The sequence below is a fragment of the Canis lupus genome, chromosome 24, assembly GCF_048164855.1.
Source record: "Canis lupus baileyi chromosome 24, mCanLup2.hap1, whole genome shotgun sequence".
NCBI lineage: Eukaryota > Metazoa > Chordata > Mammalia > Carnivora > Canidae > Canis > Canis lupus.
Window position 1 is genome coordinate 49024375 of NC_132861.1, and position 24624 is coordinate 49048998.

A 24624-nucleotide genomic window follows, 5' to 3' on the forward strand; every position below is an offset into this window, starting at 1 on the left:
ATGCGGCCTACGGATGGGAGCTGATACCAGCCCGTTTTATCGATAAGAGAAGGGGGCACAGAGACGTCAGCCATGTGGCCCAGGACACACAACTGGCCAATGCTGAACTGGGATTCGAACAGGTGCTAGCCAGGATGACCTTCACGACGGAGAAAGAAAAGATGCAAGATGCGGAATGATACACGTAAATTTATCCTATCGTACAAGATACATACAGTTAAATAGAAAAATTACCCTCTACGGTTTCAGGATACATATGTAATCAAAGAACAAAGAAATATGAAGGAATGACAAACACCAAATTCAGTGGTAATCCCTGGAGAGCAGAGTATGCAATGAAACAAAAGGGCTAGTATCCTTTCACCTTTACTACGTCGAACTAACCACCCTCCTGGGGTCAAGTCTACTTGTTACGGCTTATTAGTGATTTACTACCGCGCAGACGTTTATTTTCTAGTATTACATTTTTTTATATTTATACCTATGTTGTTCTTAGGAGCTTAGTTCGCACTTTAAAAAATATAACAGATAGCTTTACTGTGAACAAGAGCAGGATATTCTGGTCCCATCTGGGCTTAAAAACAACACTCTAGTCATTAGTCATGTGTCTCCTTTCCACTGTCCAGAGGCCAACCCATCCCAAGGCTCCAGTGAAGCTCTCGGTGGGGTGAGGCACAGAGAGGGTGCTGGCGAGGGTAAGAAGTGACGTATGTGTTGCGTACATTATTTGGTAATAAAAAGCGTGTCTTTAGATGGAATTAAAAGTCCCTTGTTCAAGTGGCAGTGTTTTCCTTGGGGATCAAGCTCACTTCAACTCAGAACCAAACTGGGGCTACTCAGGACTTTTATGTTTGGAGCATGTAGGGAGCATGAACATTTTTTTTTTTGGCCCTTCGGATGTTTGGAAGCTTTCAGAAAAATATACAGACAATTTTTAAAAAATGACCTGATGCATAAAATGTGAGCAGCTACACACAAAAAAAGGAATCTTCATTTGTGGCACAATTCAGCATATCTTTTAAAGCCTTCTCCATTGTATTACTTATTTCCTCTATATCCTGACTTAGTTTACTAAGACTTTGATAAATATATTCACCTGATCCACAAATTCAAAACTTACAAAAGAGCGTGTCGTGAAATGTTCTGCTTCCATGCTGTGAGCCCACCAGCAAGATCTGCTTTCTAAAGGAGCTTCAATACCTTGGAGATGCTTCCAGAGATATTTAATATAGTTATATGCAAATATACGTGTACGCACATGCACACACACACACTCTCCGATGTGTTATGCTTGCTATTCACACACTTGAAAATAGTGTGTGGAGTTTGTCTCTTTTTTTTTTAGGCCAGTGTTGAATTTGTTTTGCTCTTGATTTTCAACTCTAGCAAAATCTTCCAAAGCACACAAATATGTGCACATGCATGCATACAAATACATGATGTAACCATCGATTGGTCATTTTATACCCATGTCAGTGTATCGTACACATTGCCCTTGTTGTGTATTTTCCTCTTAATAATGTCCCTGGCCACTTGTCATAGCAGTACCTAAAGGGCTTCCTTGTTCTGTTTTTACGGGTGTCCCGTAGATTATCTGGCCATTCTCCTACCGGTGGAATTAGGTTGTTTCCAATCGTCTGCTGTTACTAATCATGCTGCACAAAGAAATGCATGCAAAAATCACTTTGCAGGTATGTGAGCATATCTGCAGGATAAATTCCTAAGAGGAGAACTGCTGGACCGAGGGTATGTGCAGCTGTAATACTGTCAAACTGCCTCCACTGGGCTGTGCCAGTTTACACTTTCACCAGCCATGCGGGCGAGTGCTTGTTTCCCCATATGCTCTGACACAGGGTGACACAGTGTGTGATGTTTGCCAACGGAACGGCTGAAGAAATGGTATGTCACTGTGGTTGTTTTAGTTCTTTTTCTTTTTTTAGATGCCAGTGCTGAATTAACTTTGCTCATGCTCTTCAGCTATAGCAAAACCTCCCAAAGTGAGAAGTGCACTATATTGCCCTATTAAACCAGCCACCATATTTTCAATAAACTGTGGGGGCTGAAGGCCAAATCTGGCCCACCACCTCTCTTCTTTCATAATGATTTATTATAATTTTATTGTGGCATATTTTACATTTTATACATTCACCCATTCCAAGAGTACGATTCAATCATTTTTAGTACATTTTCTGCGTTGCGCAGCCATCACCATATATCAGTTTTAGAACATTCCCATCACCCCAGTGTGATCCCTCGTGTCCACTATCAGTCCCTTTCCTCGTCCTTCACGCCTGGCCAGGCCATGGCTAATCTCCTCCCTGCCTCTATTTGCTTTGTCTGGATGTTTCCTGTAAATGGAATCATATAATGTGTGGTCTCTCATGTTTGATTCCTTTCCCTTTGCATCATGGTTTTGAGTCTACCCACGTTGTAGCGTATCTCAATTGGTGTTTCCTTTTTTATTGCCAAATAATATTCCATTGTCTAGATGCACCATATCTGCCTATCCAGTGACTGGTTGATGGATGGATATTTATTCTGTTCCAATTTTTTGGCTATTACGAGTAATGCTCCTATATTCGTGTACAAACTCCTTTGGGTGGACATGTTCTCACTTCTCTTGGATAGAGTACTGACAGCAGGCTGCTGCCTCATTTGGTATGTTTATATTTAACTTTAAAGAAATGGACAAGCCTTTCCCAAAGTGGCTGCGCCATTTTGCATTCCTACCAGCACCACAGGAGAGTTCCCCTTCCTCTACACCCACAATATTTTTTACTGCCTATCTTCTTGATTATGGCCATCCTAGTGGGAATGAAATGGTCTCACAGTAGTTTTATCTCCCGAAAGACTAATGATGCCAAGCATCTTTTCATGTGCTAATTAGCTCTCCTTTGTGAATTGTCTATTTAAGTCTTTTGCCCATTTTTTGATTGAATTGACTTCTTATTCAGATGCAAGAGTTCTTTGTTTATCCTGGATACAAATCTCTTATCAGGTATTACCCCAGTCTGTTTTTGTCTTTGCATTTTCTGGATGGTATCTTTTGAAGTGCAAGTTTTGAATTTTGATGAGGTTCAATTTATCAATTTTGTCTGTCAGTATAGTTTTAATTTGCATTTCTATGTGTGGGGTTGATCATCTTTTTATATGTCGAACATCTTTTATTATGTTTCAAACCCATTTACATTTTCTTTTTTGAGAGATGTCTGTTCATATCCTTTGGCTTTTTAAAAATATTGGGTTATTGATCTTTTTTTTAATAGAGCTGTAGGAGCTCTTTATATATGAGAAAAATGATCTCATGTCTGTGGTGCTTATTACAAGTAATTATCCTACTGTGTCATCTGTCATTTGACTTCACTTGGGGTCGGTTTGCCATGCAGGTTAGAAAATTTTTGTGTGTGCCATTTAAAATTTCATTTTGTGCCTCTTATGAGCCCTGGGTTGTGCAACAGACATAGAAATGTCTTCCCACTCTAAGGGTATAGCATTTCTTCCTTGGCTTCTTCTAGGTTTTTTTTTTTGTTTGTTTGTTTGTTTGTTTTGTTTTGTTTGGCATTTAAATCTTTGATCTATCCAGAATCATCCTGGGGTGAGGTATAAAGAAATAGAGATTTACTTTTCTTCTTTTTTTTTCAGATGACAATGTGGTTATTCTACACATTCCCCTTACCAAGAAAGGTAAGATGCCATCTTTACTATGTACTAAATTGACATATGTATTTGGGTACATTTCTTGATTTTCTTTTCTTTTCCACTGATCTGTCTTTATAGTGATTTGTCTGTGCCAATGGGTTCTTAATAGCATGGTTCAATACTTGGCAGGGCTAGTTCTTCTTCATTACATGTGTTTTCAGAATTTTACTGGTTGTTCTTGTGTATTTGCTTTCACCTGAAGTTTAGAATCAGGTTGGTCACCTTCCATGTGGCCTGCCTCCACCCCCAACATAATGCCTTTGGTATTTTTGTTTGGATCATATCACACGTGCATTTGATGTTTGGGAGATGTGATGTATTTATGAGATGTGTGTGGAGTATTCCTACCCAAGAATACAGTATGCTTTTCCTTCTTTCCATTTGCATCCCTCACATTTTTTAAAGCTTTTCCTCACAGAGAAGACACATTTATTATTATGTTTGTTCCTAGATGCTTTATCTTTGTATTGTTGTTGCTGTTTGTAAATGGACCATTTTGTTGTATTTTCTATCTAGCTGTTGTTTGCACACATAAAAGCTTTTGCTCTCTGTAACTTACTCCCCATCTTCCTTCTCACACTCTTTAGTTTTCAGTTTATTCTCTTTGCTTTTCTAGGTGTAGAGCGTACCTATAAAGAGTGATCATTTTGCTTCCTCTGTTCCAATTTCTGTATCTCTATGTTCTTGCTCGTGTCCAATAGTGTTCAGTGGATCCTAGGGGAGAGCAGTAACAATGGCCATCTTTGTATCTTTCATGACCTTGGTGGAATGGTTTCTAGCAAATTTCATTAAGCATAATATTGGACCTTGAACTAAGAAATACTTTGTCATGTTAAACAACTATCCCTATCTTCTAATTTTTTCGTTTTAGTTTTTAAAATCAAGAATGGATGCTGAATTCGTGAAATGCCCCACCAGCATCCACAGGGATGAACTTATGTTTTTCTTTTTTTGGATCATTTTACTGGAAGCAGTGTATTCACAGACATCCTCAACCCTAGACATTCTTGCATTCTGGAATAAATGCCATGTGACTGCAGTGTTTTGCTTATTTAGTGTGCTGCTGGTTTTGGTCTGCTAATATTTCAGTTTGAATTTTTGCATTAATACTTGTAAGGAAGACTAATCTGTGATTTTATTTGTATTTGGTCTTCTTTTGGAGCATTGATATCGACGTGATTATGCTCACTTTGTAAAAGGTGTTTGTATTGCTTGCTTTTTACAAACATAAAGTTGAGTATTTATGTACATGCCATAATGGTCATGCTTGGTCTGTCTCTTCATCCTCCTGCTCCCACTAGTAACAATTATCATGACTTCCTTTGGGATTTCCATGCCTATTGCTGCAGGTACAGTACACGAGTCAGCTCATCTAAATCACAGACCCAGCGTGTGGGGGGACTGGTTCATCCTGCTATGCTGTTCGTACTCTTCAATCACCTGTCTTTACAAGTCATGCTGCTTTGTGGCCTTCTTTGTTTTATTTTAAGTATTAGCCAGACATCTTCATCTTCTTTTGTTTTTAGTAGACTAACCTTACTTTTGAATGTTTCTTGTGCACAATTCAGAAATTGCACCAACACTCTCAATTCTGTAATCATTACCTTTTCTAAACTAACACGGAATGCATTCGGTTTCTGGTCCTGGGCTTTCAAGACACAACTTGTGTCTGACAATTTAGCTGCAGGGACAAGACCTAACCATGTAAAAAAGAGAAATAACATCGAGTTGAAATGACAGTCACTCAGGAGAGGGCTTGATGAACTACCAAATGGTAGGGTGGACAGTACATGGTCACTGAGTTCTGAGGAGGACAGCAGTCTGCCAGAGGGTGGAGTGGGGGCTGAGGAGCTGACATCAGCTTCTGACAGGGGGCTGGGGAAAGAGCACGTCTCTCTAATCGTGACAGCTCACTCAGGGGTGCATGGGGTTGTGGGGGGGTCAGGAGGCTGACCGTGGGGTCAGCAGTGCTGAGATGGAGAGACCCTGACTTGCAGCAGAGCTTTTACTGCTGTGTAGTGCTTCATGCTCCTAAACTAGTTCCCTCCTCGTGAACAGTAGCCTGCTTTCTTTGTCAATGCGATGAACGGGGCAGCCACCAACAGCTGTTTCAATCATCTACGGCAGGGGGTCGGTGAGCAAGTCATATTGCATGGGCCGAATCTGGCCTGCTGCCTAGTTTGTACATAAAGTTTTATTGGAACACAGCCATGCTCATTCATTACCTACTGTCTGTGTCTACACTCATGCTAGAATGAGTAGTTCATGCAGAGCTGATAGTTATGGCAGAGAACGTATGTTTCACAGCCTCACAAATTTACTATTTGGCCCTTCATGGAAAAAGTTTGTTGTCTCTAGTCTATGGCCACATGTCTTATTTTCTTAGTATAAATTCCTTAAATAGCATTTATGGATAAAGTAATATACACATTTGATATTTACTTGGTTTATGTCCCTCAAAAAGGTCACACTAATTTATATATTTATGTATCCAGCCACAATGTAGGAGAATGACTTCTCTCCCCATGCTCAGCAATTCTAGTGATTACCAGGATTTAAAATTTTTACCAATCCTATAGATGAAAAGAGCTATAGGAACATTATTTTATATTTAAATTTTTTAAAAAGATTTATTTATTTATTTATTCAGAGAGAGAGAGAGAGAGAGAGAGACAGGCAGAGGGAGAAGCAGGCTCCATGCAGGAAGCCCAGTGTGGGACTCAATCCCAGGACTCCAGGATCATACCCTGGGCTGCAGGAGGCACTAAACCGCTGCACACCAGGGCTGCCCTTTTTTTTTTTTTTAAGATTTATTTATTTATTTATTTATTTATTTATTTATTTATTGAGAGAGAGAGAGATTTAAGTTTTTTGCTAGTGAGTTTAAAGGTTTTAAAAATCAAGGTAACATTTTTTTTTTGCCTCCTTTTCTACTGAGGTGTTCAGATTTTTCTTAATATTTCCTAAGAACCGGGGATCCCTGGGTGGCGCAGTGGTTTGGCGCCTGCCTTTGGCCCAGGGCGCGATCCTGGAGACCTGGGATCGAATCCCACGTCGGACTCCCGGTGCATGGAGCCTGCTTCTCCCTCTGCCTGTGTCTCTGCCTCTCTCTCTCTCTGTGTGACTATTATAAATAAAAAATAAATAAATAAATAAAAAATAAAAAATAAAAAATAAAAAATATTTCCTAAGAACCCTTTATATATGAAAGATAGCTATTATCCCATATGTTGCAAATATTTTCTCCAGTTCTCACATGATTTTAATTCCAATTATGATATTTTTTGTTTTTTGAGTTTTATGTAGTCCAGTATATCAGCTGGAGTATATTAGCATGAATTTCATGATAATTTTAATAGCAATGCTTCTAGTGCTCTGCTGTTGAGCACGATGCAAGTTTTCTCTTGGTTTCTGTGATAAATACTCTGTTGTCACATCTCTCTCAAAGGTAAGACAGGAGAAAGCATGAATTCATTTTGAAGTAAATTTAAAAATACATAATTGATGAGACATCAAAATATCTCCATGCAAATATTTGCAGGAGAATCACCCAAACCTACCAACACTAGGAGCCCATCAGGTGTACAGTTACAGAAATGGGATTACAGTATATTCGTGTTTTATGTCTCCAGCATCTCCGTACCTGTTGCGGAGTCTTGTTGGAAAAGATAATTGCTGACCCTCCTTCTTCCACGTTAGGGTACTCAGGAAACATGCCAGTTAAGTTCCTGAGGAAGAAAAAGAGGGAAATTAAGTAGGAATGGACTCTGTCCTCAGAGTCCCACTGGCTGGCTCTGCGCATGGTCACTGAGATGGGCGAGGGCGGTGACGGGAGAGGCTCCCTGCCCCATGCGGCCGGACACCCTGCCTCGAAGGAGCAGCAGGACCCGGTCACGTTCCTAGAGGTTTGCTTCCTCCAGGTCATTGTGACTCGGAGACAGACACCCCTCTCTCTAGAACAGATTGTTCCCTTTCCTCCCACCCCCTTTTCTTTTTAAATTATTGAGGTACTCTGTGCCTGAGTTAGGAATGAAGACAGAAGCACAAATCATTTCTTCCTGTTTAAAACTTAAGATAAACACAGGGTTTTGAAACTAAACAGAAGGATGGAGTTGTTGGTGAAGACAAATTTAGTAACAGTGCGTGAGACGCACGGGCCCGCTTGAGGTTTCCATAGGGCTGAGGCTCCATCGCCTGTGGGGTCCAGGTAGTAATTTGTGCGTGTGTGCCACCGTCTAATTTCTACATTTTAAAAAGCAGACTTTGCAATTTAATATTGAGGAATTTCAGGAGGGATGGGTAGCTAACGATTTCTAAATTCCACGAATCCACCGAAGCAGAGAATCTAAGGATTAAGATGAGACCACAGTAGTGGTTCTCAAACTTTCAGCCTTTGGAGCCCTTTATGCTCTTGAAAATTTCCAAATATCTCAAAGAGCTTTTGTTTATGTGATTTATAGCTATTGATGTTTACTGTAACAGATATTAAAACCAAGAAATTTCTAACGTACACATTTTAACTTCGCTTAAAGATAACAATAATAAGCTCATTATATGTTCACATAAATAGCATTTTTAGCATATTTTCCAAAACCAAAAAAAAAAAAGTAGTGAAAGAGCGTTCCTGTTCTGCATCTTTGAAGTCTTTTTAACGTCTGGCTTGATGGAAGTTAGCTGCATGCTCATATGTGCTTCTGTATTCATTCTGCTGCAATATGCTGTTTTGGTTGAAGTTTGGGAAGAAAATCTGTCCTCACATTTGGCACATTTCATCATATCAAAATCACATTCATTAATAACTCCCCTGCTCTCAAAACCGAAAGTCTAAGTGATGAGAAGCTCTCAGGCTCACAGAGGTGATTACAAGATTTCTAAAATTTTAATTTTTGCAATGTCGGAGCTTTTCTTTCAGGCTCATTTGGTTCATTCTTGCAAAAACATTTCTCAAAAACATTATTTTTTTTGTCAGTTATTTTCCCCACGGAAAGTGGCTAGGTCAGCCGAAAGCAGACGACCTCACAGGAGCGCTTCCTCACGGCCATCGGACTTCGGGGTGCAGCCCGAGGCTTTCAGGTGCACTTCCAGTTATGTCACATAGAATACTACAAAGCTGTGTGGTCAAGGGTCAAGTGTTAATACAATTATATTTCACAGTGTCCTCAAGGATATTGTTAAATGAAACTTTTTGCTAAAGGCAGATGATGGTGAAGACCACAAGGATTCTGAATTGGGGCCACTGCTTCGTGCCGAGGAGCCAGCAGGCCCCGTCTGTGGGGTTTCCTGTGGCTCGTTCGGTAGGAACATGACATAGGTCCCCAGTTTTGTCTTGAAGGGAACTGAACACAATGGGGCATGTGTGGACAAATGCAGGGACAAGGACGCTGGAGGCGACCTCACACTAAGTGTGCCCTTCTGTCGGTGAAGCGACCATCATTGTAGCTACTTTGGTGGCCACATGCACTCATTTACCTGTCCGTCTGTCCATCCATCCATCCATCCGTCCATCTGTCCGTCCATCTATCCATCCATCCATCCATCCATCCAATCAACAAACACCTGATTAGTACCAACTAGAGTCTGGATGCAGTGATGTGAGAGAGTGATCTGAAGACTAAAACGTCAGCCCTTGGCCCGATGCCTCACCTTCCACAGTCACACGGCTGGTACATATAGCTCACCTCAGACACTGCTTGTCCACAAGACTCAAATCTCAACTCTTATTAAATTGCCTGACCATAGTCAGTCTGGTTTTGTGCCTCACTTGGCCTTGACAGGTCTTGGATAAAAACTATGAACACATTGGGACTAAAAGCGCGAGCATTCTCTCTTCTGTGCACCCACCCATTCCCCTGACGGCCCCCTTTACAGGCAGCTCCACTGTCTAATTTTATTTCCACGCTTTGAAGCTTGAGTGTTTTTGAGGATGCAGAACAAACCTAGAAACTTACATAAACTAAAAACTGAGAGGATTTCCCTGTGCCATTTCTACAGTAGAATTCTTAATTATATTACACATCAATCGTTATAGTAAGATTTAATATTACATGATTCGTAGTACTTTTTTTTGCGAGAATAGCATTAACTATATTTATTTTTAACAGATAAAAGAACATGTTTAGTTTTTTTGGTCACATTAGGTTAAGTAATTCATGATAATCTGAAATTGGATGTCTTGACCCTGAAGAATGCAACAACTGTTGCATGTAAAAGATTAACTTTAAAATTTACATCTAGAAATGATAGTGTAGCCTGATAGGCTTGTCTCACCTTCATGTGCACATTGTATATGTGTGTGCATGTGTGTGTTTGCACGTCTGTGCATTGTGTGTGTGCATGTGTGTGCATGCGCATTGCGTGTGTGCATTGCATGTACACACATAACCACATAATGCACATACATGCACACACACAATATACTTGCACACACATGCAAGTACACACACATATATGCACACACATGCACCATGCACGCGCGCGCACACACACACACACACACTTCCTTGTGCTCACACCACCACATGTTCTCCCTCCCTTGGCAAGGAGTCCTCTGTCCCCATAGCGGTGGGTTCCCTGCTTTGGGATATTCCGGATGCGCCCTGGGTTCGCACTGATTGGGGTTCTCCTCTTATTCCTGTCCGTGACTTAGTCACCTAGCGCACACTGAGACAAAACACGTTTTGAATTTTATGTTATGTTTCCGTGGCTGCTGGGTTTCAGCCTCACATTTTCAGTTGTGTGCTATGGCACAGATGGGGCCAGGGCCTCCTTCTCCCAAGTCAGGGTGCCAGAGCCGGGACACAGCTGATCTCTCCTGCTGCGCATCATAAGGAAGCTGTGAGGTGATGAGGGCTTTGGCGCTCTGAGCTCAGCACCCTGTGAGCTGTAAAACCTCAGACTTGGGGAGAGGGGAGAGGATGTTTTTTGGCCCCCATCGTGTTCCTGGCAGAAATAGCTGGGCGCTGACAGCATCGGCTGCAGGTGACAGTCCATCTGGGGACTTCCGAGGGAGTGACTGAGGACCTCCAATGACATGGTGTCAGGAAAGATTACAAGTGGAAACAACGTATCTGGTTTCTGTTGGATGCTGCTCCCCACATGGGCACTTCATTCCTATCTTTGCCTTCTCCGCAGTCCCCGGATCACCAGGGGCGGAGGCTGTCCTTTCACCTGGGCAGACGTGTATGTTCACCACCCACGGTATCTGAACACCAGTGGGGCCCATAGAGAAAACCCACTGCTGTGCTTAGGGCTGACTCATGGTGTGAACATTGACATTATTCAAACAACTGGAATTGCAAAATGATGGGCTCTTGGCCTGGAAAGTTCTCCTACCCACCTCTCTCCAGGATCTGCAACCGGTTGTCTGAATGTGTCCTAGGGGAGGGGAGTGGGGCACTGCCATCAGGTAGAGATGGCTGGTCTCCTCTGTCACTGGTGGAAGGGACTCCCTGCTCTCCATGATGGGCTAGCTTGGTCCTAACTCCCTGGACCTTAGAATGTGGCCTTACTTGGAAACAGGGCCATTGCAGATAGCATTAGTTGAGAAGAGGTCATACTGGATGGAGAGAGTTGGCGTGAATCCAATATGACTGGTGTCCTTATAAAAGGGGGTAATTAGGACCCCAGGGTAGACATGCACAGAGAGAGGACTGTGTGAGGACAGAGGGAGGACCATGTGAGGAGAGAAGGAGGACTGTGTGAAGACACAGGGAGAAGACGGTCAACCACACCCAAGGAGAGAGGCCTGGAACAGCCTACCTCACAGTCGGCTCATGGAAGCAACTGGATCAACATCACAGCAGTGGTCTTGAACTTGGAGCCCCAGACTGTGAGGGAGTGAATTCTCGCTGTTTCCGCTGCCCCGGTCATGGTACTTGTTACAGTTGCCCTAGGAAGCTAATCCATGAGTTTGGCGATGAATTCGCTGCTGCTAACTTCCCCTGATGCTCTACCACTCCATTCTGCTCTCCGTGGATCTTTCAGATGGCCGAGTCCTCTTTTCTGGAAGGTTCTCTTCCTTGGCTTCCTTTCCTCTTGCCTCTCTCACTGACCTTCCATTTTTTAGGGCCCCTTCCTCTGCCTCACACAGAAGGAGCTCAGACTGCATGGTCTGTAATCGGTATTTGAGCTCTCCACTGTCCCTTCCTTCTGAAATGAAGGGCTAATTGGATTCCCTCTGTGCTCTCCTGTCCCTGCTGACCACCTGCTTAGCCTTCTGGGCCAGGTCCTCCTCGTCTCCCCTACCTGAAGGTGCCGGGGGACCCAGGCCTCCATTCTTAGGCTCTTTTCTGTGCACGGCCATCAGGGTCTCATCCAGTTTCATGATTTCAAACCTCACCGCATGCTTCACCTCTCCCAACACCTCGTCTCCTGCTCATCTGTCCCCTGGGACTGCAGGCCTCCATTCAACTGCCTGCCCAGGATCCCCCTGCAAAGTGCAGTGAGTTCTTCATGCTCAGAGGGCCCAAACTCAGCCCTCATTCTCACCTTGCCCCCCAAACCTCTTCCTGTTCTTGTATTTCCCCATTTCAGAAAATGCGAACTGTTCTTCTAGTGGTTCCAAGGGTGAAAACCTAGAATCCCGCTCTTGAACTCTCCTCTTTCATACCTCGTCCACCCGCCAACCCTGCTGGCTCTACCTTCTGACCACACCTGTGGTCTGACTGCCTGTCATTGCCTGTGCTGGTCTCAGCCACCACCATTTCCACTTGCCTTACTATGAGGAACTGGTCTCCCTGCAGCCCACTGCTCCTGTTCTGACTACGCTCCTCACAGCAGCCAGGGCGATCCTTTCAAAACTGAAGCCATAACATGCCTGTCTCCACTCAAAGTCAGCCATCTCCCTCAAAGTGAAATCAATGTCTATATGGTGTCTGGACAGGTTAACTTTATGTCCCTGCTTACAGGCTTGGTTCATAGGCAATTAATAACAGCACCCCCTTTCATTCTTAAGAGGCCTGGTTTGGACATTAAATTACATGCTTCTTCCACTTGCAGTGGCCTTAGAAACGCCCCTCTGCACCTCCCTGGCTCAGCCCCACCACCTTCCTTCTGCTCTCCTACTCCCAGCTGCTCCTTGGTCTGCCTGGATTGTCCTTCCTCAGAGACATGCTCATCCGAGGAGATAACACACACGCTCAAATGTCATTGTATCAGAGAGTTCTTCCCTGACTATCTTGTATAAAAGAGAATTTTTGGCTAAACAAAACCTGTTTCCTCCTATCTGACAGCCAAAGGCCTAGCTGAGGTAGGTGTATCTGGGGTGGAGAAGAACAAGGATGTTTTTGGATAATTACTTTAGTTTCTCTTTGCAGTTTGGAAAACCCTTAAATAGATGCCAGGATCTTCTCTACTTAAGTTTTAACACAACAATCTCTGCAAAATTGTTGTGTTAAATATGTGGTCTCTGTGCATAATTATTGAAGTCACAGCTTTCCCTCAATTATACTTCGAATCTTGAGTCCAGAGGCATCGGGTTATCTTTGCACTTTCATCATTTTGCTGATTGGCCAGGTGAATGCACAGCTTGTGCTACGATGCCTATTCTTGGATGCCCCCCCCAACTGCTGCCACCCCAACTTCCATTTGTCCTCCAATCACTGCAACAGGCAAGGCCAGAGCAGGTGTTTCAGTGTAGCACCTAACGGAGCACAGGATGCAGATAATGGAACTCGTCACATGGCTGCATGAAAGATCACCTGAACCATGCAGGCGAGGCCTCTCTCCTCTCACCCAAGTCCACAGAACAAAACGGAAAAGTAGAGGCAAGAAAGGGGAAAACTGTCCGAGAACACAAAGCTTGAGAAGCAGGTAGGAGCTTGGGATGAATGGATTTGTCAGATATTTCTGAGTCTTAGCATTTAGTCACCCGCAAACAAATGCGGGCACATCCCATCGCGGTCACGTTTGCTTTAAAGCAAGAATTCAGCTTTGTGGAACAAAATTTCACTTGTCTTAAGTCCAAGTTCCAAAAGATAGGCTTTATTTGAGGTTATTCATGTAACCCTTTCTCTAAAAATATTTAGAAAGATGTAGGAACGCTGTGCGATATATATCAAACTCTAGAGGCTGTTCAATAGTTCTCAAAAATAAACGACACTTCCGTATCACTGAGACTGATCATTCCTGGAATATTACCAAAGAAGGAAGCCGAGGAGCCACTGAGTCTGCATCCCTGCCAGAGAACTAATCTTCTAGGTGATGATATGTTCTAGCCGTGCCAGGGTTGGATAGCTGTGGTGGTCTGACATTCCTTCCAGTCTCTTCTAACAATCCTGTTGCACCATCAGTTATTTAGGGTGACAGTCTACAACCTTTTGGCCCCTAAGCGAGGTCTGCACCCATAACACCTGCTCTCCTCTAATTGAGCTTCCATTATGGGCTTCACATGAGTAAAGCGATCCCACTGGTCCTAATCCATGCTCACTTGATTGGCCCCCACCCGCATCCAAATCCTTGGTCCATGATCCCACTTCCAATCCCTGTCCCCGGCTGTCCAGGTACGGCAGGTGCTCTGAGCTTCTCTTAGCCTAAGAGAGGAGCTCCTGTCTGAAGCACAGGGGACCCGAGGCCCCATTCTGCCCCGAGGCCAGTGGCCACTCCTGCCCACTCTCCAGCTTCATGGGGCAAGTGGGAAGTATCCCAGCCCTGTATCCGGCAGGGTGACAAGGCCATTTCTTTATTGTGCCTAAGATTTGCTTCCACCAGGGCTCCATGGTCAGGAGGTGGAGGCCGGAACTGGGGGAGAGAAATTGCCTCCGCACTCAGGACCCTGTGGAGCCCACCTGGCCTGTCTGGAGCTGCCACGCACCCCGAGCCAGCCCAGGTCACACATCCCGGGTGTCTCCTGCTACCTGCAGCAGCGCGTTCTGGGAGGTCAGCTGCCCCACGCGGGCTGCCCACGTCGCCTTAGCTTCAGTGGGAGAGATTACAATTGGGCATACCCACCACCCGCCGCGGGCCACCGCCTCTGCTCTGGGGGACGCGGGGTGGTGGCAGCCCTGGACCCTTTCCGAAAGAAGAGAATTCACACTCAAACATGCCACGCTGTTCCGATCTCCTTGTGCAGTCCGCTTCCTCCGCACCAGGAAGAGAAAAAGGATCTCTTGTCAGGCCGGAGCCCGGTTTGTTGAGAAAATATGATCACTGAGCCCTTGTCTCAGCTCCCGTTGCAGGACATTTGGGTGCTTTTTCCAGACGTGGAATAGCCGCAGGACGTGCACTGACAGATCTCACAAATACTCTTTTAGGTATTTCCTCATGCTAAATTTTATCAGAGAGGTTAGTCCAGGGCATGGGTGGTGCGGCCTTCCTGGACGCCTGCCGGGTCTCCGGAAGATCTCCCGGGGCTGCTGACGGGAGGCCCTGGCCGAGGGGCCGGGAAGGGAGATCCCAGCCCGACTCCGTGGGGCCCGGCGTCCCCGGCGAGCCGCTCACCTCATGCCCCGATGCGTTAGCTCTCTTCCTTCCTTGATGCTTTCACCATATTGCCTTTTGGGGTTTTGACCCGTTTGAGTATAAAAATGGAAGCCAGATGTGAGTTTGTATTTCTTGGGCTGCTAATGGGGTGGACGCTCTGCGATGTGCCACGTGCATCTGTGTCTCCTCGTTTCTTGGATCCACTCGTGTCGCAGAAATTCTCATCGCTCACACGCCTGCTGAGTGAGTGCTTACAGAGCACCTTCACGCATGCCTTTCACAAAGTAATTTCTCATTTCATCCTTACAGACATGGTTCGAGATAAGCATTTCTTTCCATTTGGCAAAGAAGGGAATTTGGAAACGTGGGAGTTCAAGCGACTTATTCCCAAGACAAATGGTTCCTTAAGGGAAGAGCCCAGATCCTGACTTGGACTTGTGCCTGGATGCCCCGGGTGCCCCTGTTCACCACAACCGCTTACCGCGTTTGCACCCACCCTTACACAAAGGATTCCTAACACTTTCGCTGTCACGTGTGCCCTGAACACTTTCCACAATCACACACTGCCTGCCTCAGTGGTTCCACTGTTGGGACGCCTCCCAGAAATGAAAGCAGACGTACTCTGTGGTGCAGTTTGTACTGGCAAAAACTGTAAATAATAATAAAAAAAAAACTGCAATAAAACCCTGCAAATAATCACCCTCTGGGGAATGGTTATATAATCATGGTAAAGCCTCATGGTGGAACTCCGCTCCTGGACCTGACTCCATCTGTTCTTTGCTGCGGGCACTGCGTAGACGCGCGTATGCATGAGTAAATTCAGCAGTCACAGAGACTAATCTGCTCATAGGACATCAAGGGGAAAGACCAGGCTGGGAAGTGACATGCATTTTGGAGACAAGAGGGGATAGGAGAGCCTCCCGGGTGTGTTTCTGTCTGCAGGTGCGTGGAGACCGGGCAGCTGAGACCCAGCGAGGTGCAGCTGGGTTCGCTCACGGCGGTGGGAATGGACGGAGGAAGGCCATGAAGCTCTTCTCTGCACGTGTTAGTAGAGCTTTCTTGCCATGACATATGGGAATTACGTTGGCAGTTCAACAAAACAATCAAGTAAAATAAATTACAATAAAAACAAATGTCATATTTGGTTGATTTCCTTATTTCTTTTTTTTTTGTTCTTTTGGTTTCCTTTTATGTCTTATTTCAGGGTTTGATTTTTATACAGACTTCGTAAATTCTACAACAGAATTAGTCCAATGTTCTTTGACAGTATTTTTGTTTCTTTAAGTTAGAACATTGTGACCTGTCTCTAGGAGGATTAAATTCTCCATTCTGTTTTCTACTCCTTGTTGGTCTTAATGATTAAATCAATCTAGTTATCGTAACTATGTTGTTTGTATTCCCATGACTTCTCTTTACTTAATTTATCATACGCTATGAATTTCCATCTGCTCGTCCAGGCCTGGGCCCTCTACTTGGCTCCACTGATCTTATGTTTATGCTTTCATTTGAGTATATTATATTTGCCTTCTTTTTTTTTTTAAGATTTCATTTATTTATTCATGAGAAACACAGAAAAAGAGAGGCAGAGACACAAGCAGAGGGAGAAGCAGGGTCCTCGCAGGAAGCCCAATGTGTGACTCGATTCAGAGACCCCGGGATCACACCCTGAGCTGAAGGCAGACACTCAACCACTGAGCCACCCAGGCGTCCCTATTTTTCTTTATAACATACTTGAAAACACACTGCCATTTGCCCTTCTCTGTCGTTTTTCTCTTGTTTTAATCCTAATGGCTTTAATAATTATGTTTTCAAGTTCAATAAATAAGCCTATTCGGATTCTAATTGGAATAAACCTCTCTCTATAAATTACCTAGAGCAGATGTGTCCTCTTTCCATTTAACCAGGAACGTGGCATATCTGGCCATTTATTCATGTCTCTTTTTATTCCATCCTGTTAACATTTATAGACTTCTTAAATTTTTGCATATTTTTCTTCCATCTTTAGTCTAACATTGATTTTTAAAACCTACATCTTGCCACTTTCTTTAAAATATTTATTCTTATTTCTTTCTCATGTCATCTTACTGAAAACAATTTTTATTAGGGCACAGATGACTATTAGGGGCGAAGGCCATCCATACCACCCTTTCATTTCATGGGAACACCTTCAGTGTTTCTTCATTTTTTAAAAAATTTATTCATGACAGAGGCAGAAGCAGGCTCCCTGCGGGGAGCCCGATGCAGGACTTGATCCCAGGACCCATGATCACGCTCTGAGCCGACGGCAGACACTTAACTGCTGAGCCACCCAGGGGCCCCCAGTGTTTCTTCATTAAGTGCAGGGCTTTCTTTTGTTTTTTTAAAAAATACTGGATGTTATCACTCATTTGTTTACTCATTCATTCACTGATTTAGAGCTTATTTATTGAGTATCTACTATGTGCCAGACACTGTTCGAGGCACTTGGAAAAAAAGCAGTAAGTAGAAGCTGTAAAGGTTTTATTTCTATTCAGCTTGCACTATGTTATGCCAAGAATTAATCCTTGCCTTTCTGTTTTTAAGTTTTAAAATATGAAGTGGGTGATTTTATGAAATGATTTTCCTGCATGAGTTGAGATGATCATATCGCTTTTATTGGTACACATAACATTGAATTTTCCTACCACTTAACTATTTATGTTTCTGGGAATAAACATTTGTGGTCTGATTTCGAGCCAGTTGGAAATCTAAACATGCTCCCTGAAATAATGACTGAGCCAGAGACAAGAGTCCAAATGCAAACAGGTTAGAGATGGACAAGAAGAAAATCATGACATGTAATTTTATTTACACTTATTTATTTTTAAAGATTTTATTTATTTGTTTGAGGGACAGAAAGAGCATGCACAAGGCGGGAAAGGGAGAGGGAGAAGCAGACTCCCCACTGATCAGGGAGCCTGATACAGGGCTCAGTCCCAGGACCCTGAGTTCATGACCTGAGCCGAAGGCAGACACTTCACTGACTGAGCCATCCAGGTGCCCCACGATATGTAATTAAAAAAAAAAAAATCGTCCAGAATAAAGATCCAGCTCCATAATCACATGCTTCTGACTTCCCTTTTCCCAGACCCTGGGGAAGCAGCAAGCAAGTAAGCACACACCTGGGACCGGTCTGGGAGCTAGAGTTCCTGGGCAGGGGGCTCCTGCAGTCCCTACAGCACCTGCTGTGAGGAGGGACGGGTCCCTGGGCTGATCTGGGCCTCTGGGAGCGACAGGTCACAATCAATGCTGCAGGACTGTGAGGCCAGGAGTGAAAAGGAAGCCACTGCAAGGTCATGACCTGCCTTAGGGTTTTAAAGTCTGGTTCTTCTTCCTTGTGGTGGACAGATTGTCCGCAGTCCCTGTGTTCATGCCATTGTGTGTTTCCTTCCCCTTGAGTGTGGGTGGGACTGGTGGCTGGCTGGTAACCAACAGAATACAGCAAGCATGACGGCCGGATGTCACCTCTCTGATTGTTCTGTGTGGTTGTAATTCCCACCTTGCTCTCAGACTCTCTCCCTTGGTGGCTCTGATGCGGCACACTGCCAGACTGGGAGGCCCACGTGGCAAGGATCTGGGGTGACTCCGGCTAGCTCCGAGGTCCCACTAGTAACCGCGTGCTGCTGGCAGCCACAGAGCTTGAAAACCGACGAGCCTTGGGGGACCCTGAACAGAGGATACAGCTAAGCCCAGACTCCTGATCCACTGCAATGGTGAGACCTTCTATGGAGGTGGTTTGAGGCCTCTAAGTTTATAAGCTGGAGTGATACTGTCAGCAGCCATAGATCGTGAATACGCTGAAACAGGTCTGGGGGGCAAGGGTGACTGCAAGAATGAGTGAGGAGGCCACGCAGTCTAGGTGGGGGCTGATGTAGCTCAGACCAGACCCAGTGGCAGCAAAGACGGAGGACTAAGCAGTGGGTGGGTTTGTGGCATATTCTGAAGGTAAAGCCAATGGTATTTTCTGACGAAATAGAAGTCGGGCTGAGAGGACAGAGTCAGGGTTGTGGCTAGGACATGGGCAGGGTGGGGTCTCCATCTGCTGGGATGGGAAAAGCTGTGTGGGGCAGCTCTGAGGGAACAAGGGTCTGGACGTGCAGAGCCTATGAGGTCCCCTGGACATCCGAGTGATACTGAGGGGACTGCCAATCTCCAGGTCTCTCGGGGCTGGGGACTCATATTTGGGAGTCAATGAAGCCTGGATGAGACAGAGAAGACCCAGGAATGCAGGCCTGGGCTCTGGGCCTCTGGCTGTCAGGAGGTGGGATAGAACAGGAGGGACCAACAGCACATTTGGGGAGCTTCTATCAGCACTTCCCAGCCAGGATTTCCCCCCCCACCCCTTTTCAGATGATTGCACTGCCTTCTATACGATGTAACCCAAGTCAGCCTCAAGATAGGGCATTTGTTGGACAAACTTGATGATTCCACAGAACCAGGGGAGACTACTACAAGTCAGATGGCCTTTCCAGCTGGAAAGGGCGATGTCCTTGGGTCCCAGGGACAGGTCCATTCCCTACATCGGCTGCTGCTTCTTGCCTGTATCCTGAACATCTTCAGTGTGATGACTCATGGTCATTGAAAATGCAGTGTAATCTTTCAATAACCTCATCTAGTACATGTATTGAAATGAGTTGCAAAGAACCTTCCATAATAGTATACTCATTATTAACACTTTTGTGCTCAGAACTTGATACCATCTTCCCGTGTAATGCTTCCAACAGTCCTACAAGGTAGGTACTAGTATTGTTGTCAGTGGATTTTGGAGAAAACTGAGGCTCGGCAAGTTTCAGTGACTTGCCCACGCAGAGCCTGGGCTGGAGCAGCTCCAGAACCTTCGGGACTCATGTGCAACTGAGCCGATAGTTGTCGGAAGCAACTGTCGGTTGAGGTTCCAGTGATAAAAATGTAAAATAAAGCTCAAGACGCAATAGAGAAGCATTGGGTGGCTAGATGTATCATGAGCATCGTATTTTCCTGGAAATGAAGAAAGCCAGGTCGCTGCCGCTGGTTAGCTGTGGGGTGCAAGCGAAGTGCTTGGTCACTGTGGGGACCTAGCTCACTTTCTTTTGCCAAACGGTGTAGTCGAACTAGGTTTATTCCTTCAGTTGTTAAAAAATAAGTATGGCGTGGCTATTAGACCATTTCCAAAGTTCCTTTCAGCTCTAGACACTCTAAGATTTATATGTGGCGGAAGTTGGTGGGGAAAGGCAATGTTAGTTTCTTACAGAATCTACTCAGTGATTAATGTTACTTTCTTATAAAAATATATTTGACGTAGCCATCTGACTTTATAACGCTTTTATTGAGGAAGCTTGTGGAGAAAAACACCCGTGCCTTATTATATCGTTTGGTTAGCAAATGTGAGGTACCGAGCGTTTGGTAACGTTAGGGCCTATTAAAAATTTATGCGTATTGTCAAAAATTCTTGCATAAACGTGAAAATGACCAGCTCTAGAGTCTGAAGTGATTTAGAAAGCAGAACTATAAAATGATAAATATTTCCCTTGAGGTCTGACACTGTGCTTCAATGGGTCCCACCATTTCAGACTCCCAGGACAGAGATTTATCTGTGTTTCATCAAGTATGAAAAATATATGGGTGGAGGGGTTTCCGGCTGGTCCCCCCACCAAGTCATCCAGCTACCTCCATTAATGTCAGCAGACTCATAAATTTCTCCTGTGTTCTAAAGAAAGCAGCTTGTGCCACTGCACAGAAGCCCCCCAAAAGTGTCACTTGCTGCCTATAAATTCACTTACACTCCATAAAGGCAATTGGCTGCACATGGACTTAATTACCAAGGCCCTCCTTGGGAGACGGAGGGGCTCACCGTTTCTCAAAGGAGAGGAGGAAAAAGTAGTGTGCAAAAAGCAGGGCAGTTTCATGGTGGCACGTTACAAAATCTGATTTATTCACTGATGTTTCTACTTATTAGTGGGATATTATAAGCAGTTATCACTCAAGACGGAAGCTTCCTTCTTGATTGGAAAGCACTACCTTTGCTCATGCCTGAATCCTATGGGGACCTCCCCGCCCTACCCTCTGCCCATTCTTATTTTATTAAAAGAAACAATATGCGAGTGATTGCACAATTTACTCTTTTGATTCTGGTTTACTCTTCAGTTGAGAAAATGACACATATAGCCTATATATGTCATATATTTCACCTTTCTGTCTTAAATAATTATTTGTGAAGAAAAATGTATACCTAGGCAAGAGCTGGTCACTCTAGGAAGGAATGTGGAGATTTCCCGTTCAAACAGACTGCCATCAGGTTCTGTTCACACACTCATACTTCAAAACCCCAGCGTCTTCCTCCACCAACCCTTCCTCACTTAAAGGAGTAAAGTGTTCCCTTGTCTAACTCAAGGTTTGGAAAGCCTAGGAGGGTAGGCCATAGGAGGAAAAGTGTAAGTTAGCCAAAACAGATGTGTATGTTTTAAACTCATTTCTTAGGTGCCATTTTAAAAAATCACTTATAAACAGCAACAGAAGAAATCACAGAAAAGGGCAGCTTTAGGGCATAAAGGTTAATTCTGAAGATTCTCTGAACTTCTTTGGTCAAGTAGCAAATACAGATTTTTAAAAAATGATCTTATTTATTTATTTATGAGAGACAGAGAGAGAGAGAGAGAGAGAGAGAAAGAGAGAGAGGGAGAGAGAGGCAGAGACACAGGCAGAGGGAGAAGCAGGCTCCCTGCAGGGAGCCCCATGCAGGACTCGATCTCAGGACCCTGGGATCATGAGCTGAGCCGAAGGCAGACACTCAATCACTGAGCCCCCCAGGTGCCCCCAGGCAAATGCAGATTTGTGAAGCACAAAGGCAGGATGATTTCTGTCCGAAGCAACACACACGTTGACATATGTCACCATATGACATGGAAGTTAAGAGCTAGCTAGAACAGAGAGGCTCTCGATCCAAAGAACACTCAGCTTGTCCTCCGTCACTGTGTATGAAAGCACTAGAAAGCATATGGTCCAACGTCATCTGCCTTTCTCAGTTAGTGACCTCAGTTAGTAGATTTGGGGGCTTTCACATTCCCAGGATAATACTGGTTTTTGTTTTACTGGTGCTCTGCTACTCCTTCACGTGATTCCCTACACGTTCCCCTTCTCTAGACGGTGTGCAAAGGGTGGCAGTAACTTTGGCCCAGGGCCACTCAAAGTACAGCCCTGGGAGTGGAGGCATCAGCATCACCCTGGGGCTTGCTAGAAACTCAAAGTCTACACCAAAAATGCAGGCAACAAGAGCAAAAATAGACAAGGGGGAGGATATTAAGCCAAAAAAAAAAAAAAAAAGCTTTTGTATGGCAAAGGGAAACAATCAACAAAATGAAAGCCAACCTATAAAATGGGAGAAAGTATCTGCAAGCCATGTATCTGACAAAGGGTTAACATCTAAAATATACGAGGAACTCCTGTACCTCAATATCAAAAAGAAAATCACCTGTTTAAGAAATGGGCCAAGGAGCCGAATAGACATTTCTCCAAGAAAGACACACAAAGGGCCAACAGGTATTAATGAAAAGATGCCCAACATCACTCATCATCAGGGAAATGCAAATCAAAACCGCAGTGAGCTATCCCCTCACACCTGTCAGCATGCCTGGCACCGGAGGTGAAAAATAATGAGAAGAGGGAACCCTTGTGCACTGTTGGTGGGAGCGTAAATTGGTGCGGCCATTATAAAAACACGTTCTCACTTTTCGGTATATACCCAAAGGAGATGAAATGAGGACCTCAGAGTTGTATGCACGCTGAAATAATAGAACAAATATATATACACAGATTCCTAAAGCCCTTGTCATTTCCTAAGTGATCAGAGCGCTAGGAGCATCCTTTGTTCTAGTGTTTGTTCTTTGACCCCATTTCCTCACACAGGGGCTCGTAAATCCCTGGGTGAGAGGAGCGCCTTTTGTTCTACTGAAATGATGTCGGGTGGGCTGCTGACTGGGGCTCACCCCGAGGGAGACGGAGGCATGAGAAGCTTGGAATTTTCAATCCCACTCTGAAGGGATGGGAATTGAGTTAATGATCAATCAGGCCTATGCGATGAAGCCTCCGGAAAAACCCCCAAAGTACGGGGTCTGCAGGCAGTCGGGGTTGGTGAAGGAGCGCAGGTGCTGGGAGGGTGGCGCGCCTTCCCCCATACCTTGCCCCGCGCAGCTCTTCCATCTGGATGATCCTGTCTTCCTTTTGCTACAGACTGGTGAGCATGTTTCCTGAGTTCTGTGAGCTGTCTTAGCAAATTACTGAACCGAAGGGGGGAGTCCTGGGAACCCCAGTTGATAGCTGATGGGTCGGAAGTACAGGTGACACCCCGAGACTCGCGAATGGCATCTGCGGTGGGGGAAGCAGGCTCGTGTGACCCGGCCCTCAGTCTGCGGGGTCCGGTGCATCTCCGGGTCGTGTCAGAACCACGCTGAATTATGGGGCACCCAGCTGGTGGCGAGGATGACTGCACGACGTGCGGAAAATGCACACACCTGGTGGCACAGGTGATGTGAACTTGTGAACTACTGTGAGTGTGGCAGGCGAGTGTGAGTCCAGGGAAGAAACATGGGAGGAAGTTTCTCGTAGCGCGCCCGTGCTCACTGCAGCATTTCTCGCAGTAGGCAAGATCCGCAAACAGCCTAAACACCCGCTACTGGGTATGTGGATAAAGAAGAGCTGGTGTAAACACACAAGAGAGTATTATTCAGCCGTAAAGAAGAAGGAAATCGTGCCGTTTGCAATAACACGGATGAACCTAGGGGACATGATGCTAAGTGAAATGAGCCAGACACAGATGGAGAAATGCTACAAAATTCTACCTGCACGAGGAATCTCACATGGTCAAGGTCCTAGGAGCAGAGGGTAGCATGGTGCTTGTCAAGGATCGGGGGGCGGTGGGGAGAAACCAGGTGGTTTTCAGTCCAAGGATAGAAAGTTCGGTTGTATGGATGAGCAAGTCCTAGAGATCTACTGCGCGGCACTCGGCCTGCAGTTAACAACACTGCGCCGTATACTTAGACATTTGCGAAGACGGCAGATCCTATCTTAAGTGTCTTTATCACACACACAATAAAGTAAAAAGAGTGAGAGGTGTTGAAAATTGAAAAAAAAATGCAGACTCTCAGTTCCCATCCAAGACCTTCTGACGGGTGGGGCCCAGCAACCTGTGTTTTAAGAGGCTTTCTCGCTGATTCGGATGCAGGCTCCAGTTTGAGAGGCACTACAGTCTGGCCCAATATTTTTTTTTTAAATATTTTATTTATTTATTCATGAGAGACACAGAGAGAGCAAGAGAGGCAGAGACACAGGCAGAGGGAGAAGCAGGCTCCACGCAGGGAGCCCAACGCGGGACTCGATCCCGGGACTCCAGGATCACACCCGGATCCCAAGGCAGGCGCTCAACCGCTGAGCCCCCCAGGGATCCCCAGTCTGGCCCAATATTAATTACGACCTTCAGCTGGACCTTCAGCCATTCCCTGCCCACTAGCTCAGCTC

General features: G+C 44.9%; 1 protein-coding gene across 3 annotated transcripts in view; it reads right to left on the bottom strand.

Annotated features, from left to right (window-relative positions):
- Window positions 1-24624, bottom strand: part of IQCA1 (IQ motif containing with AAA domain 1) — a 146529-nt gene that overhangs the window by 74317 nt on the left and 47588 nt on the right. For all 3 annotated transcript variants that reach the window (XM_072796793.1, XM_072796792.1, XM_072796794.1), the window contains one exon: window positions 7343-7427. In XM_072796793.1, the coding sequence (XP_072652894.1) occupies window positions 7343-7427 (85 nt within the window). The remainder of the gene's footprint in view (window positions 1-7342; window positions 7428-24624) is intronic.